At 37.5% G+C, this 18,747-nt stretch overlaps 1 protein-coding gene across 1 annotated transcript; it reads left to right on the top strand.

Moving 5' to 3' along the window:
* The first annotated feature begins 575 nt into the window (after positions 1–575).
* Positions 576–17,799, top strand: LOC143293589 (F-box/WD repeat-containing protein 1A-like). Its single transcript, XM_076604653.1, has 12 exons — positions 576–735; positions 1,933–2,158; positions 3,463–3,649; positions 4,513–4,606; positions 5,169–5,306; positions 5,750–5,868; positions 6,784–6,889; positions 7,377–7,520; positions 8,741–8,859; positions 9,699–9,809; positions 10,334–10,412; positions 11,056–17,799. Exons 1-12 carry the CDS (start codon positions 667–669, stop codon positions 11,209–11,211), a joined length of 1,548 nt encoding a protein of 515 aa, XP_076460768.1. The 5' UTR covers positions 576–666; the 3' UTR covers positions 11,212–17,799.
* Positions 17,800–18,747: the final 948 nt, after the last annotated feature.

Here is an 18,747-nt window from a genome sequence, read left to right as displayed (position 1 = left end):
TATATACTTTGCTGTTACCTATTTCCTGTTGTATATATCCTCGTTGCTAATGTATCTTGTCTTTTGCCATCGAACTGTTTTATTTTTTATCTGTTTTTTGTTTGTTTGTTTTTTGTTTCACCCCCCCCCTCCCCCCCGCAATTCTGCCTTTGACATATGCTTGCCTTGTGCTCTGCACCAAATGTCAAAAATGTACAGTGTTCGTTCATAAAACATTTTGAGAGGCTGCATAAACTATAAGGTTTTCCTTTTCTGGGTGCAAACATTCTATAAAATTTTCCTTTTTCTCGGTGCAAGCATACAATGAAGCCCCCCTCCCTCCGGTGCAACAGGAAGAAAATGGCAGCAAGCTTGCCATGACTGTTTTACTTTTCCTTTCGATAATGGCCACGCTGAAATCTCGCTTCACCGAAAACATTAATCTTTCATTACAAACAAATATCAAATAAATGTAAGCATGATTGTTTGATTAAATCATCAACAGCATAGTAGATAAGAGAAAATATTTGTCTTTGAAAGTTGTTTGCCACTTCTCGAACAAGGGAGACGTGATTGTGACGTCATGAATTTTCTTGTCCCCGTAAAAGGGAACAACTCGTTTGGGTGGATACCGAGGAGTTGCTTTTTGATTTGATATTTTCACAGTTTACAGTTATTTCGTACCAGATGATGGCTGAAACAGAGACAAACATGGAAACATGCAGTTTGTCTGATGAGCGAATAGATGACCGAAAGGTAAAGTTATGTCTGAGTGAAAGAAAGATGCGTGTCGATAGCCGACTTCTGGCACTGTTCGTCAGTTTTTGACGAATTTCCCGTTTCTACGAACTAGATATGTTCCGCATGGCAGTTTGTTAAAATGCTTTGTACTTTTGATCACGTATTCATTTGAAGACCATTTTGTGATATTTTTTCAAGACGAACGTGCTTATTACTTCTTTTAATTACTCAGCTATAAAGCAAAGTGGGTTCACAAAAGAACAGCTCGAACTCGTGACGCGTTTCGCGATCTGTTGATGGGATAGCAGAGAAACAAAGGCTCTTTGTCTTTTGCGAAGAAAGTTGATTTAATACACAAACTCAATTGACTATTTTGTTTGACGGTATTAGTTTGATTAAAATATACATTAATATTCTTCCACCAAAAGCACAGTCTGAATGTTCGATAACACGTGGTGTTGACCAGTAGGTACCACTACCAGTAAATTCTTATTATTATTATTATTTTTAATTTTGTGAGTGGGTGTTGTGGTGGAGAAGGGGAAACATTCATTTTGATTTAATCTTTGATAATGGAAATGAAAGAAATCAAAACAAGCTGTTCATCATCATGACTTCATAGTATGCATGCATACACACACTGACAAAGTGACACTAATAGTGACACACATGCTCACACTCTAACAACACACACACACACACACACACACACACACACACACACACTCACACACAGTAATTTCTGTATGTGTGCACACTTACACACACACACACACACACACACACACACACACACACACACACACAAACTAACAAAACTTGTTAACAGCATTAGATTAGTGTTCGACATTACTGTACCTTTGCTTCAGCCTACACAGCATGTTTGTTCATCATCAGCTCCCATACCATCCTTCTGCATAATAATATCCTGCTTTAAAAAAAATATATATTCATTGGCTGGAACAAAGTTGATCAGCAAGTGAACTTTACCAGGTGAGAGTTTACTTCAGCATGGCAACTTCTTTCAGAAGCCTTGGGTTGGGAAGTGATAGCTGTTAATTTTATTAAAACTATGCATTTAGCCAATGCTTTTTGGATGTTTGGTTCAGAGTGGCATCACCCATGGACTTTTCTTCACCCTGTACATCAATAAAAAATTAAGAAGCAATACGAGGCTTGAGTGTTCCTGATAGAAGTTTGTTATGTTTACAGATGGATCCTACAACCATTGTCAAGAGCCTGTCTGATCCAGTGGAGGAAAGTGAACAGTTTTTAAAAGAGAGTGAAATTTGTATCAAGATGTTTGAACGGTGGAATGAAGTAGAGCAAGTGACATTTGTTGAGAATCTTCTATCCCGTATGTGCCATTACCAGCATGGTCAAATCAACACTTTCCTGAAACCCATGCTGCAGAGAGATTTTATTTCTGCTCTACCAGGTATATTGTCTTTCTTTTTTCCTTTCTTATTGATCAGGTGGTTATTTTCTTGACACAAAACAGAAAATGATACAGAATATTTATTGTAAATATATTATTTTACATATTTTGATCAGATGGTAATTTTCTTGACTGAAAATAAGTGAAATTGACAAAACACAAATGTTGTTAATATATTTTATTTTTATGCGTTATGTGCATCTTCAATTTCAAACAAAATTGATGCGTTAATGATAACAAAAAAGGTAAATCAATTATTCAATACAACACAAATATAAATAGGTGTTCATTATTGTTTTGTATCGCATTATTCAATTTGTCAGTTGAAAAGAAGAAATGAATACAATTTACAGAAAAAATGCTATTGTTTAAAAAACAAAGATGAAAAAGCAGAAAATTATCAAAATATCTAGTTTCTATTCCCCATCCTTTTTGTGAATTGTCCTTCCTCATCCTTCATGTGACTTGGTTTTATACTGTTACTGATTTTAACCTGTAAAACCCCAGGGAGTTTACAGTCTTGACAGGTTTTCATGCCATATTGATGTAGAAAAACGCTGAAAATATACAGTTTTTCTTCCAAATTATGTATGGACAGATCTGGAAATACTGTAGTAGTTAGTTACCTTTCACTTGTTCTTTTATGCATACGTTGGAATGGGAATACGTTTTAATGAGACGAATTTTGATGGCAGAGCATATGTGGTTGTAGAGCTCAATGAGTAAAGCACAACCAGGAAAATTCTCCTCCTAATTGACCTATGACTTTGCTTTCTCAGTTTCTGGCCTCTTATCTCTGCCTGTGGGCATATGACCCCCAAATTTTCCCCTCAGCCTAAGCTCAGGCTGGATAATTTTGCAGAACAAATTTGTGACATCTGGGGTTGTTGACACTATTATTATTATTATTATTTATTAAACTGTAAATTGTTACTGTGGTTGTGGTAAGTGGAATGACCAGGAACAAGGTAAAATTTTAATCAGTTGTGCTGCTTATTGCAAATATAATTGTACTTGATTTCATATTGCTTACTGCGTTATAAACTTTCATGAAGAGGAGCTATTTAAAGTAAGTATTTTGCAGTACTTTTTATTATTAATTTTTATCATTACACATATACACACACACTCACAAGCGTGCGCACGCGCACACACACACACACACACACACACACACACATTTGTATACATACACTGAAACCTTTTTTTGTTTTACCTGCATTGCAGTTTTACAGTTCTTGCAGCAGTGATGCTTAGATTCCACTTAGACTGTACATAACTGTAAATTTGTTTGTTACCACCAGCCAAAGGTCTGGATCACATAGCGGAGAACATCCTGGCATACTTGGATGCGAAGTCACTGTGTGCGGCAGAGCTGGTGTGCAAAGAGTGGTACCGAGTCATTTCAGAGGGTAACTTGTGGAAGAAACTCATTGAGAGGAAAGTGCTCACAGACAGCCAGTGGAAGGGACTCTCAGAAAGGAGGACATGGTAAGTTCTGGTACTCATAGATTTGTGATTCCTCCACCTGTCCTGTTTCCCCCAATTTACCATGCATCACCAACTTCCTCTCTTGCCTCATTTAGTTTTTATTTAATGCTTGCATTAGATGCACACAATCATCAGTGTGTGTGACTGGACATTGCTCAAAATTCGTTGATCAGAATGTTGCTCTTTTTTTTTTTTTTTTTTTTTTTTTTTTTTTTTTTAATAAGTTTAGTGGCGTTCAGACCTGCCAACTACTAAGTTGTGAGCACAGTGTGCTCTGCTGAGCTTCAGAATGCTCTGTAATTGGGTTCATGATAAAGACAATATATAGTGAATGTCAAGTTGGACAATGTGTCCAGTGCCCAGGAAAAAAACTCTTTCTAGAGCATGAGCAGCCAGAATTAAAAAGTCCTGCATGCTCCTCCATTCAAGTTTGAAGCACAAGAGCTTGTGCAATGTGTCAAATTGTACATTACCCTAGTGACCACTTTTTTTTCTTTTTTTTTCAGCATCGTAATTGAAAGACTGTCAGAGTTAGTTCCCTTGAATGTTATGTTGCTGTAGCTGTGCCAAAATAAACACTGTCAAAATGGACAGTAGGCTGCATACTTACTGGCTAGGATTAAAACCATTTCAGCAGTGCCTCAGAGCATAAAAACAGATACCTTGATGCATCAAGGTAAAAAATATCGAATTGATTGCCATGTCTGATTTGGCAAGTAATTGTTTGGATGAGATGCAGAATGGTTTGGTCCATATCTGAGATGCATCCCTGCTTATGTGTGTATTGTGTAATTGCAGTGTAAGTTACAGACAGGGGATCTAGTTACTACCTATAAATGTTTGTGTTTCACTTTTCTTCCCAGGGACAAGTATTTGTTCAAGCAAAGGCTGGGAGAGGAACAGAAAGACCATAAGTATTACAGGCTGCTCTACCCACAGATCATCCAAGACATTGAGGTAAGATTAAGAGACTGGTGGATTGCTGTCAAAGACAGGAATTTCAAAATAACAGTTTGCTTTTAACTATAAAAGTTATGGTTCATTATTGGTTCCATAAGAATAGAATCTGCAAATGTGTTAAATGTCTGCAATTTCCTAATTGACTGTTAAAACTATTACATATGTGTAAATTGTCCGGATATCATCTGTTAAGACTTCTGTTTAAATTTCTTTGTAACTTGCAATGTTACAATCTAAGTGACACTGTTGGACAGTAAAAAGGAACTATGGGGTTGCAAGATGTCAACAGTTCACTGGAATCCTGGAGGGAGAATGTATCCTGCTCGTTACACGAACCATGTTACAGTACACAATAAGTTTTGTGTGTGTATGTGTGCGGTAAGTCAATCAGTTTTGATTGTTTTATGGTTGCAGGCTTGGGATTACTTCATTTAGTTTGCTTATTATTTGTCCTTCGTCATCCTTGATGTTTTTTTTCTTCATTTATTGTGACTTTAAAATCTTAACGTGTTCACTGAAGTAGTGGAAAAAATCATGCATTATAAATTGTGCATTTCAGCGAATAGAGAACAACTGGCGGACCGGTCGTCATGCATTGCAGCGGATACATTGTCGAAGTGAGACCAGCAAGGGGGTGTACTGTCTGCAGTACGATGACAACAAGATCATCAGTGGCCTTAGGGATAACACCATTAAGGTGAGTAGTTGTAACAAGGGAAAGGGCCACATTCCAACTTAATTCAAAGGTATTTGAAGTTGCTATTCAATAGGTTGGTGACAGTCGCAAACAATATGAGCACAGGTGTTTGTGCACGTATGCTTGTGTGCACACTTAGACAGACACACACAAAGACACTCATGCACAAACATACACATACACAAACCACACATGCATACACATGCATACACACACACACATGCACACGCACATTTGCACACATTGTCCAGAATCAGAAATGGCCTCGAATGTGAAATCTGCTAGGCTGTCAGATTAAAACTTGTCCGTGGCCATAAAGAAGCAATAGCCTTGAAAATGACATACACCCCTGTTTAAGCATGTTACCTGGATGTTACTTGCTTCCATTTTTGTGGTATATAGTATACTCATGCTTTGATATTGTGCACATTTTCCTTGTCCAGGTATGGGACAGACACACGCTGGAATGTGTGCAAGTGCTGACAGGCCACACGGGCTCTGTGCTGTGCCTGCAGTACGATGAAACCATCATCATCTCTGGCTCCAGTGACTCTACAGTCCGGTAAGAAAGAAAGCCCCAAATGTTTTTAATTTTAGGTAGAATTGTCATTTGTTAATAACTTCTGTTTTGTCAGTGAAGTGACACTAGTCTTCAACACTTGTGTCAGAATATCATTATTTCTCAACCCATTTTGCTTTTCTTTTCAGATCTTCTCAGTGGTTAATTTTTATGTCAGTCATTATTGAATTTATCAACAATAATTTACATTGAATAAATAAAAAACAAAACAAAACAAAAAACACTTTAGCACCAGCACCATTGATGCATAATGCCTTCTAATGGCACATGGCTCTCCACAGTTTCAGTTTCAGTAGCTCAAGGAGGCGTCACTGCGTTCGGACAAATCCATATACGCTACACCACATCTGCCAAGCAGATGCCTGACCAGCAGCGTAACACAACGTGCTTAGTCAGGCCTTGAGCAAAAAAAAAAAAAAAAAAAATATATATATATATATATATATATATATATATATATATATATATATATATATAAGCTTACATAAATAAATAATAATTATGATATTAAAAAAAAAAAAAAAAAGAAAAGAAAAAAGGTAGTAGTAATGAAAATAATGATAAAATAATAATAATAAATAAATAATTAAATAAATAAGACAACAATGATGATAAATAAGCAAATAAATATAAAACATGAAGACACACATTCACACATACACACACACATGCATAACAGATATGCCCCAAAAACGCAGTTTCACAGATATGAAAGCACAGTCAAATACGTATAAACGTACATGAGCTCCAACACACTCACACACACACATACACCACAAATTACCCTGCACCTCCTCCTTAATAAGCTAACACCAGTGACTATTTAAATTTTAATGTAAAATTTGTCTTGTCAGGACGACAGTTAATGTGACACTGATGGCACTGTTGTTAACTCAGGGTGTGGGAGGTCAAGTCTGGGGAGATGATGAACACCCTGATCCACCACTGTGAGGCTGTGCTTCATCTGCGCTTCTGCGACGGCATCATGGTCACCTGTTCCAAGGTCAGTCATTAGTCATCATGGAAATCTCAGTGGTTTTCTCATTGATTTTATTGAATAGTGTTATCAGGAGAGGATACCTAGGCTCTTCGCCGTCCTTGTGTAGAGAATCTGACTTGAATTTATGGAATAGTTGTATCTGGAAGCAATCTCATTTTTCAGTTGCATAATGCCTTCACTTGCAGTTTGGTTTTGTTGACATATATGTATAAAAAGTGTGTGTGTGTAATCATGATCTGGTCTCTCTTGACTGTGTATGTCTGTGTGTTAGGTGAGTTTTGATAATGGCATTTTCTCTGCAAATGTTATTGGACCAAAATAAGATGAAATTTTAATTCCCTGCTTGTTTGAAATTCCAGATCCTGGAATTGGTTCCATATCGTGAGTGTTCAGTAATGAATTGGTTCCATATCATGAGTGTTAAGTAATTTTTTGAGAAAGCTAGAACTGTTAATGCACTGTAAACAATTGTCTGTTTCTTCTGTCACAGGATCGCTCCATTGCTGTGTGGGACATGCAGTCACCCACAGAGATCAACCTGCGGCGTGTGCTGGTGGGGCATCGTGCCGCCGTCAATGTGGTCGACTTCGATGAGAAATACATCGTGTCCGCCTCAGGAGACAGGACCATTAAGGTGAATATTTGCTCATATGCACTTGTTATTCTAAAAAAAAGTACTGTATAAGATATGGAGGTGAAAAGAAAAATAACCATAGCAAGTATTCTCATGATGGACTGGCACAGGTTTAGTTCTGTGGTAATAGTGTTGTTTTGTTCTTAGTCACATGATAATAAGGTACAGTGGGATAACATTGTTTTGTGTGACACTTTTATTGACTCAGTTTTGTAAACAAAGTGAGTCTGTGGTTTAAGTAGGTGTTCAGTTGTGTGTGTGTGTGTGTGTGTCCATGGTAAACTTAAACAGATTCATTTTTTTCTGGAAACACTTTGCCTGCCAATACCAAATTTGGAGTAAACCTAGTAGGGAAAAAATCTTTGCAGTCATACCAATAATTGGTGTAAGACTTCAGAATTAAGCCATATTTCTGGATCATTAACGGTTTATTTCATTGAGGCTCAGTATTTAAAAAATACCCATAATCCAGTTGTGAATAGAAGTTATGTTTGATTAGAAGATGGCATGACATCATTTTTCTTCTTTTCTCATGATCCCTTTACTGGATAAAGTATGTATCACAAGTGAGTCTTGAAGGCCTTGCCTCGCTTGTTTTGGGTATTTCCTCCATTATTTAAAGGCTTTGATTGATGGTGTTCTCCTCAGAACCATAACTTATCAACCTGTAAGGCTTTTCATTGTCCACATGTGCAGCAAATGACTAGTCATACCAAATATCACAGATGATGCTCAGCAGGTGAAGAAAAAAGGAAGTCACGCCTGACACACTTCATTCTATGTCCTATTCTCAGTTTTCTCTAGAGTCATCCTCCTGCCCCTTTGGGAATGTTGGAGGTCTTTCAGTTTAAACAGCATCCCCACTTGCTGGAAATTTTGTACAAGGAATTTCTGTTTTTCTTTTTCTCCCTTTGTTCCTTCCTTTTTGTTTTTTGTTTTTTTCTTCTCTGGACTTGTCTGCTCTTGTCCTCATAGTCCAATTTCCCTTTCTTATTCCAGCAAGCCATGACATTTTTCCACTCTTTTCTGCAGTTTATGATGTACTCATTGTGCTGCTCTGTTCTGGCAATTAGGTAGTGATATTGTAAACACTGGGATGGAAACTAGTTGAACATGTTGCAGTGTTATTTGTCAGTATGGCCTTGTGAATATTTTTTATGTGTGTGTAGCTTTGAAGTTTTTTTGTTTTTTTTACATTATGTTGTTTTATTTTGTGCCAGGTGTGGAACACATCCACTTGTGAATTTGTTCGCACACTTAATGGTCACAAGCGCGGCATTGCCTGCTTGCAGTACAGGGACCGTCTTGTCGTCAGTGGAAGCTCAGATAACACAATCAGGTCAGTATTCAGTGAAACATTTTGTCAGTTATTGATTTGTGTTATTTGGAGTGTGTGTACGGGTGATTGTCACAGCCATTTTGAATTTTTATTCAGAAGATGATGCTTAGCCAGTTCAGTGCCAGAGAATTTTGTATTGACAAAAAAAGTACTTTCACCTTCCCAGGGAATTTGGGGGCAATAATTTTTTTAATTCTAGTACAAAAACTATGTGAGATATTGAAACAAAGTAAACATTTTGTGAAGGAAAATGAATGTAGATTCATAATATGGGCTTTTTTTTCCCAATTAGTTCGATTGTAGAGAACTGTTAGGCATTTTAAGTGAAGATAATTTTTGGGCACAAAAATTCCACCACCACAGAATGGCATCTATCATAATGAAGAAAACAAACAAAATGCAGCTGAAAAGAGCATGCCTATTATCTGTCAAAAGAGGGTGCTAGCTAGCTGGACAAAGGGAAGGTTACCTACTTCCGGGAGGTTATCGGCCATAGTTGCTTTCGTTTTCTCCGCATAGGTGGATAGTAGTTTGCACAGGACAGGAATGTCAGACCCCTGCCGGAGTCTGCACTAGTTGGGTCACGGTAAGTATGTTATTTAAACGTAATTTTAGATAGAAAATTTCCTTTTTATGATATGAGACGACCAAGACAATTATGCATTCCCAAAATGTGTGTGGAATTTTTATTTGTTCAGTTTACTGCAGTCATTGTTTTTATGCCTTGTGAAGGTCATATGAATGATAGACAGGGTAGAAACATGTATGTGTATTGGCTCTTGATTGATGCCTCCCACCTTTGCAATGCTTTGATGAGTGGTTTGATGGTGGCATTTCAGGCTGTGGGACATTGAATGTGGAGCATGTCTGAGGGTGTTGGAAGGTCATGAGGAGCTGGTGCGCTGTATCCGCTTTGACAACAAGCGCATTGTCAGTGGAGCCTATGACGGGTATGTGAAAAGCAATTTTTTAAAAATAATTGTCAAATAATCCTTACATGAAGGACAGGGATGTATGCCTTGTAAGGAAGAAATTAAACTCATAAAGAGTTTGAAGCTGTGAGCTATCAGAAGGCTGTTATGGTTCATACTCTTGGCAAGTTAGGAAGCTTTGAGCTGTCTACTTTATATCTGTTGATGTTGACTGTGCCAAGAATCTTCGTGTCCCTCAGAGTTTGAATGGGTACACTAGGACTTAAATATAAAACAGCAAACACACAAAAACCAGGATAAGAGAAGGGGAGGTAACCTACTTTGGGAGATTATCGGCTGTAGGTACTTTCGTTTTCTCCGCATAGGTGGGTAGTAGTTTGCACAGGACAGGAATCAGATCCCTGCCGGAGTCTGCGCTAGTGGGTCATGGTAAGTATGTTATTTAAACGTAATTTTAGGAAGAAAATTTCGATAAGAGAAGTGGTGAATCCAGTCCTGCATTGACATACAAGTACAGGAGACTGTATGACTACTGTGTGCAGCAAAATCAAGGTGTGGGATCTGCAGGCCGCCCTGGACCCCCGCGCACCAGCTGGCACTCTGTGCCTTCGCACTCTTGTGGTAAGACTTTGTCACAGGTTTTTAGCATTCCACCTCTCTTCTGTCTGTCTTCTGGAACTGTCGGGAATATTGATAGTGTAAACTACATGCAAAAAACATGTTCCATACAGATGGAAAAAGCATATTTGTATGTTCCAGACACGCAAAAAACATATTTATACATTTTGGAGACAGAAAAAAATCATATTTATTCAGTCCAGACAGAGAAAAAATCATGTTTGTTATTCCAGGCATAGAAAAAGCATTTCTGTAAGTTCCAAAGTGTTGTTTGTTGCATTAGTAATCTGTCTAGAAAGATCTGCAGAGCTTCACAAAAAAAAGATGAAAAATCTACTTGTTAACATGAGTGTTTGATTGTTGGATGGGTAGATTGGCAGTACTATTTCTTTCAGTCAGTTCATTTCTTATCTGTGGGGTATTGTGCATGTTTTAGTCTGTTTATCCAAATAGTTCAGTTATTAGTCATTACAAATATATAAGTATTGTACTTAATGAAGGAGATCGCTATCCTTCCTTTTCATTCACTCACGACAAACTTCTTTTGAATATTAAGTTTAGATTTATGCATCTTCTAATTCTATCCATATCCATGCCACTTTTGTTTAGTGAACACTTACAAATTATATTTGTGTTGGTATTGCAGGAACATTCAGGGAGAGTCTTCCGACTGCAGTTTGATGAATTCCAGATTGTGAGCAGTTCACATGATGACACAATCCTTATTTGGGACTTTCTGAATGTGCCAGTGCCAGAAGGCTCACGCTCTCCTGCCAGAACCTACACCTATGTCACGAAATGAACAGTCCAGCTTGGCTTGATGTCCTCCTCTTTTTTCTCCATTTTACTGCAGCATGACTTGTTGGGTTCTGACCAGGTCAGGTCAGAGGACTTGACGGAACTGCCACAGAGGCTTAAACATGCTTGGCCATTTTACAGTGTCATCAGGGCTGGTTTGGATCATTACTTGCATGACTCACTTCTTTGTCAGTAAAGCCAGAAACTGAGAGTGAACAGTACCAGACTGAGTGATAGACATGGACAGAATTGGTGTGTGTATGTGCTGGCGATAGGTTGAAGCATGTGGTTGGTTCCTCATGTTGTGCTTTGGAGAAAGGCACACATAAATACACACAAACGTTTGTATACATGCAGTCCCATACATACATGGACACACATGTACAACCATACATGTGTGCATAGAATGTAGATGTACACATAGAAAAAACTGAATGTTGGAACCTCAGATTTGGCATTGGAATATTGAATCAGACACGTTGAAACAGTTTTCTTTTACCATTTTTTGCATATAAGTTTTAGGGTTTTTTTTAGTAAACCTTTTATAGGCACAGTGATTGCTGCAGATATAGAACAGAAATAAAATAGAATTTCAGAAAAAAAATGATGTTTTAAATGTGCAGACATTTGCAGGCATGTGAAATACTGATGAGCTCTTGTGTTTTTGTTGAAAAACTAAAACTTCTGAGGGGGAAATCTTACCAATAAAAGGCTTACAATCCTTCATAAAAAGAAGGATTAAGGATTTTTTTTATTCATTTTTTAATAATTTTGTTATAACCTTGCTGTCTTCTGTGATTGCAGAAAACAGGAATTTTTCTGACCGTCTTAAAAATCCACTTAATTTATTTCCATGACCCTTACAATGGACTGAGACAGAGTAGAATCCACATAGACAATTTTCAGACATTTGTTTTTCCTTAGGCAGTTCTGATGCCTGGTTTCTGCAAAGGAATCAGGAAGTGTGGATCCAGACTTCTGGATTGTCAGAAGTGAAAACAAATGGGGACATCATGAAAAACTAAAGCATGTGAATTGGTTTGAGTTAATGAAGGGGTGGGATTTTGCTCAGCTTTTGAAGCAACAACAAAAAACAACCCACCCTGTAATAAGAGAGCATATGTTGCTTGAAAAGAAAGGCAGAGATCACTGGCTGATGGTGTAATGATGAAAGAGAAATCCTGTGACATCATTACTTAGATACTTGTAAAGATGAAACTTCATCACTTGTCAACTGAATGCTAAGATACATCATAATCTATGTAATTCTGTGGACACATTTTGCATATGCTAAATTGTACACAATAGCATTACTTGTACTGTACTAGCCTGCTGTGTGTTTTGTCTGCATTTTGATGACGTCCTTATCATGTGATACAACATTGGTGCTGCACCAAGCAAAAATATTTGAAGACGTGATTAAGCTGAAGGCCAAGAGAGTGCAAGGAAAATGTAGTGGTATAGAAAATGGCCCCCCAAATGCAGTGCATTGACAAAGTGTTAGTGGCTGTGCAGGTATGTGTAGTGGGTTGGAGGCTGTGTTGAGTGGTGTTTTTGAGAAGTTGTATTGAAACATGTCTTATCCCTCTTCTCCAGTTTTTGGTCACATTCCACTCCATTCTGTGTGTTGCCGCCCATACCAGGTGTTGTCCTGTGGTCCTCACTACTGTATTCTTTTTATCAGGCCTGCTGAAAATCAAAAGGTTGTTAAAAGCTGTTTGAAATAACAGACACTGTACTTAACAGTCACCAGCATTGGAAGAAGTAGTTTTCCCCCAAAAGTCTTGGGCAGATATAATTTCCTTTCTTTGATTATCTGTTCAGTTAAATCAGTGGATATAGTTAATTGGAGTTGCACAAAGACAATCAAGACTATCAAAGTAAAAAGTAGTGTTACTCACTGACTCAGTTGATTAGATTTTTTTCCCTTTCACCAGTAAAATACAAAATTGAATTTTGTCAGCCTCACAAACAGAATGACAGTGTAGCCATCTTCATTTCTAATATAGGAGTCAGGAAGAGATTGCTGGAGAAAAACAGTGCGATACAGATCACATACACTGCTGGTGTCAGTGAGATATGAATGGATTTTATGTGCACTGGATTTTCCGGGGGGTTTTTGTTTGTTTGTTTTTGTTTTGTTTTTTGTTGTTTTGTTTTTTTACTTTCACTCAACCACTCTGATTTCTATAGAAATGGGCAGTCACCTTCAGCAGGCCTGAAAAAAGTATTGTGTGTAAATTGGTTACTGGCTGATCTTCCTGGTTAGTCATATGTAGTTCTAAAGAGAAAACACACATGTATTGTGCTATTGTGAAACTGAGAGCTATTTGAAAGATGATGGCGTCTTGTTATATTTATGCAAACAGAATGGGTGTGTCAGTGTATCACTGGGGATGGTGACTGTGTTGCATTTATCTTATTGACTGGAGAGAGAAGAAACACCATTATCATATACTGGCTCTGGAGTTGCCCTTCCTTCAGGATATGATGGTGGTGTTTCTGCTGTATCCTTAGCAACGGTTGTGGTTGTCCCTGACAACAGCGTGGAGATTTCTTTGTGAGGAAGAAGGGGAACAATTGAATGGTTGAGATCTTCCTCAGTCCTGTATTTCCACATGTGAATTTGGCGCTTTTGAACAGTGTGAACTCTTCCTGTATTGGAGACATTTGATCGAGCATCCTGTTTTTGAACATGTGATTGGGGGGCAGGGGGTGTGCTTCTAGCTGCCTGCTGTAGAAAGGGAATGTGGTCTTCATGTTTGAGTACTGGATAGCAGTTGCTGTCACTTCAGCATTTCAGCATAAAAGTCTGTTTTTCAACAGAAACATCATCATTTGCTGACTATGGAGTTACCCTTCCTTCCCTCCCTCTTCAGGACACTGAATCGCAAACCATGCTTGTGCAGGTGAAATGTCATCACATCATGTATAGTACATTGCCAGGTAATGGTTCTCTGACAGTGCAGAAGCCTTCAGGACAGAGTGGAGATTGAAATCTGTGTTGACTTTTGTGCGGAGATTCCTTTTTGTTCAAGCTTGCTGAATACTGATTATGGAGAACTACATTTTGCAGAAGAGTAGAAAAAAGAATGTACAGTTAGAGGGGTAACCGTTAGTCCTCTTTTTAAACTTTCATACCTGTGTGTAAAAAAAAAATTTAAAAAAAAGAATGATATCTGGACTTCTGGAAGAAAAGATTAACAGCACTTTACAGAGTAAAGCTTGTAGAAAATGACACTTTGACAGTTTGATTTGGAAAGGGGAAGGGGAGTCTGCAGAGTAATACTGTTGCTTATCTGCAGAGAAATGTTTCTGTCTTGCACTTACTTGTTTTCTCATGTAAATGTGATGCACACCACTGAACATATTTCCCGGATGGAGTCAGTAGATAATTTATGTGTCGGAGGTGTCTATGGACAGTTTTTGGATGGTGTGTCTTCAGTAAGGGTGACTGGTTGACATGATGTCATTGGAATAACTATTCATGTATAATGAAATTTATTTGGATGTCATTTTTAGTTTTCTAAGATACTTTGTGTGTGTGTGTGTGATTGATGGGTTTGTTTGTTGTTTTCATTCATTTTTATTTTGGGGGGGGGGGGGGGGGTTGTCATGCATATTTGTGGTGTTTGTTTTGAAACACAAGTGCAGTCTGTTCATTGAAATAATATGAAAAAAAAATTATGAAAGTTTACTTTTTCTTTTTTTTGTTATCATCAAACATGGAGTATAATACAAACTCCTCGTTTTCTTTTCATAAATTCTTAAACACTTTAAATGATTTTTTCAACAATGGTGGGGGAAAAAGTGACAATTTTTAATGTGCTTTGTTTTTTTGCATCATAATATTTTTTCTTCTGGATTTGTGCAGATGATAGAGGGTAAACAAAAATAAGAACCATACCTTTGCCCATTCCAACCATCCGCTGTAGGAGCATCATTGTTTTTGTTAATCCATCCGGCTTGTTATGAAATTATTGCGAGTGCAAGTGTGTGTATGTATATGTATGTTCCTTTCCTTTAAAGAAAATGAAAAAAAAAATGTATATATGTGATGCTTGTTCTTTCTCTCTCTTTTTTTTTCTTTTTTTTTTTTTTTTTTCCTTTAAATTCCTCCCTAATAATATACTTTTTTTTCTTTTCATTTTTTCCTTTTCTGATTTTATTATTATTTTTATCTTGGACATGTAGAGCAGCTTTGTTGTTTCACATGTGATTATTTAGTTCCCTATTTTATCTGTCTGCATGTTATCATTAATTCATATTTTAACGCTGATTTTAAATGAGAGCATTTCTTCATGTGACAAAAATTTGTCTGCTGCCAAGTTGTTCAGTGTGATTTGATACAATTGTCTAAAGGTATGGAGTTTTTCGATTGCAGCTTTCTTATTAATTTGTGTGATAATTCATCGACTTGGGCTTGTGGCTTCCATGTAATATTGGCAGGAGCGGCTCTGCACATTGTTCCTATGTTGTGAGAAATTATTTACAGACATTTCCTTTTTAACAAAAAGAAAATGGGAGTGCAGAATTATTAAATGGTTGCACACACCACAAAAAGCACTTATACAACACAAAATCATTGCATATATGCTCATTATGCAGGCACGCGCACAGCCATGTGCATACAAAATATCTACCCCTGAATTATGAAATGGAATTGTTGGACTTCCATGAAGTTAGTTACCTGCAGTTATAGTTTGTATGGACTTCATTTTGATTTGCCATTTTTCTTTTCTTTTTTTGTTTCTTTTGTTTGTTTTTTTGTTTTGTTCTTTTAATCTTCTGCCCTCTTTCATTATTTTTTCTCTTCATCTTTCCATACATGTAGTGTTCAAAGTTCCTTCTTTTTTCCTTTTCCTTTTTGTCACTCGGTTTCTGTCATCAGCTTTATATTATAGAAAGCAAATGCCACTGGAAGGAAATACTCTGGTCACTTGGAAGTACTGACATTCAACTGCAAGAAAAGAATCCAGTCATATCCCCACTAACATTTTTGCAGATGCATGCTATCTCTCCATCCATGCTCATCTCTGTCTCTCATTCTCTATCTTTTTGTCTGCCTGGCTGTTTCTCTCTCTCTCTCTTTCTCTCTCTCCCTATATCTCTTCCCTCTAAGTTATTAATGCAACTGAACAATATTTTGGCTGATAGATAAACGGTATCTCACACTGTTCAAGATGTGCAATATTGTGATTCCTGTTAGGAGATGGATTAAATAATAATTGAAATTCTGTTTGTGATTCATTCTCTCTCTCTCTCTCTCTCCCTCTCCCTCCCATGAGACAACACTTTTACACATACTGTTACACATACAAAGGGTACATTATTCATTTATGAGTGTCAACAGAACTGTTCCTGTCTCCAAGTATGATCCAAGTTTCAGTTCAGTTTTTATTTGGGTGCTCACTTCCATGTTGTTGGTCTTCTTTTGGGGGGGATTTGGAGGGAGTGGGGTGGGGGTGTCAAAGGGCTGGGGAAGGGGTCTGACATTTGACTCTTCCTTCCTCCTTCCCACCCATCCCAGATTACGTGTTAAAAGTGTCTGTTGTAGGTTTTACAGCTGAAGGACTCCCACAGACGAGGAATTAGGCACATTTTCTGTAAACTTCCTGGACACCACAGTGATGGTCATGAAGAAGGGAGATAATCCACTGTACAGCTGTATTGTGATGACTTTCGGTTTTATATTTATAAGGAAAATATTCGTCACATAGAGATTAGTTGGTTGTTCATGTATTAGATTTGAAAACAAACAATGCTGTGCTGTTTTTAGAGTTTTGTTTTGGTGTTTGATAGTGTTTGTTTTCAATTCCATTGTGTTTTTGTCCAGCTTGTTATGTAACTCGTTATACAAAGTGCATGCTGTTTCTTTATTTCTGGTGGTGTGTAACACATGATGCAATCACCGGGGATAGTGAAATCGATAAAAATTGATGTTAAAGAGCTGTATGTGAATATGTCCTTTTTGTGTCAAATTGTGATAATACACTTATACAGCTTACTTCTTTGTACATGGCATGTGTGCCTGTGTGTCAAAAGATGCAGTTCTTTTTCTTCATTTTTGTTTGTTGGTTGCTGTTTTTTTGTTTTTTGTTTTTTTGTTGTTGTTTTTTTTTGCTTTTTGTGAGCTTTTTGAATAGATGAAATTGTCGTCTGTTTGCTCTTGACTTTCCAACAGTACTGACTGAAATAGATCTAGTGTTGCATGTAAACCTTGTCATGCATGTCATTTCTAGCTTACATCAGCTTGTACAAATGTAGTTTACATTTCTGGCCCATTTTTTTGTGCACCCCTTTCAGCTTCTGGCTTCTTTTTTTTTTTCTTCTTTAAGTATGCAGAGGATTTGTTTGTTTTGTTTTGTTTAGTGTGTGGATGTGGATGATGACAAATTATTTATGAACCTTATTCTGTTTTGGTTTGCAAGGTGTCCAGATGTCTTGTATTAAAGTGGATTTCAGTTTAGCTTTTGTGGCAGTCAGGTGTAACAGTCCAATGTGTGACAGGTGTGACGCGTGATAGACTTTGTTTGGTTTCTTACAGATCTCTTTGTCACGATGATACAATTAAAGATGATTTCAAAGTGCATTATGATGTGTGTAGTTTGTTGATTTGTGTTCACTGTCTTAATGAAATTGGTTGTGACCTAATGTTTGTCCTTAACAAGATATTTGTGTGAAATGCAATTTTAGAACGAAGATATTTTGATCAGCATCAGAATTAGTGGTTCTTGGTGTATGAAATATCAGGGTTGAAATTGTCCCATGGAAGGATTGAGGCTTTGGTAAGCTGGCTTTTTTTTCTCCTTTTTTTGTTTTTTGTTTTTTCTTTTCTTTTTTTGTTACTTTAAGAAAATTTGAACATTGACTCAATGATTGAGCTGCACTACATAAGTTAGATAATGCACTGTAAATATAGCAAATGATTCATCATTATTAATTCGACATACACCTTTCTTGGTTCGTTTTTTGTTTGCTGCCCCATCATCTGCACTGTTTCAGTGGCATTGCTCCAAACATTGCTCATTCCAAGTTCCCCATACACAGCCACACCTGGGTTCATCCATAGCTGTCCTGGCACCGACAGTCCACAGGAAACTTGTGATGTCATGGGCCCAACATTCAGTAACTGTTTTCCCTTGTGGAAATAGAAGCTTCATTCAATTTTAAGGGTAAGCAGATTTCCAGAAACAGGAATGAAACCACACACGTGCCTTTTGGTTTGAAGTTTTAGGCAGCTGATTTCCAAGACAGGAAACTTAATCACTTTAATTCAGGGTTTCTGTGAAAGTGAGGACACAGTTTTGATGACTTTACGCCCTGCTTTCCCTCTTTGACTGATCTGACTCTGAGTGAAAGATTTAACATTGGAAGGTATTCATGAAAACTACAGGCACTGATATTTCACATGTTCAGTTTAATTACACATACTTAACCGTGATCCAGCTAGTGCATACTCCAGCAGGGGTCTGACGTTCCTGTCCTGTGCAAACTACTATCCGCCTATGCGGAGAAAACGAAAGTACTACGGCCGATA

Source organism: Babylonia areolata, chromosome 19, assembly GCF_041734735.1.
Source record: "Babylonia areolata isolate BAREFJ2019XMU chromosome 19, ASM4173473v1, whole genome shotgun sequence".
NCBI classification, from domain to species: Eukaryota; Metazoa; Mollusca; class Gastropoda; order Neogastropoda; family Buccinidae; genus Babylonia; species Babylonia areolata.
This window is presented reverse-complemented; position numbering and strand designations above follow the sequence as displayed.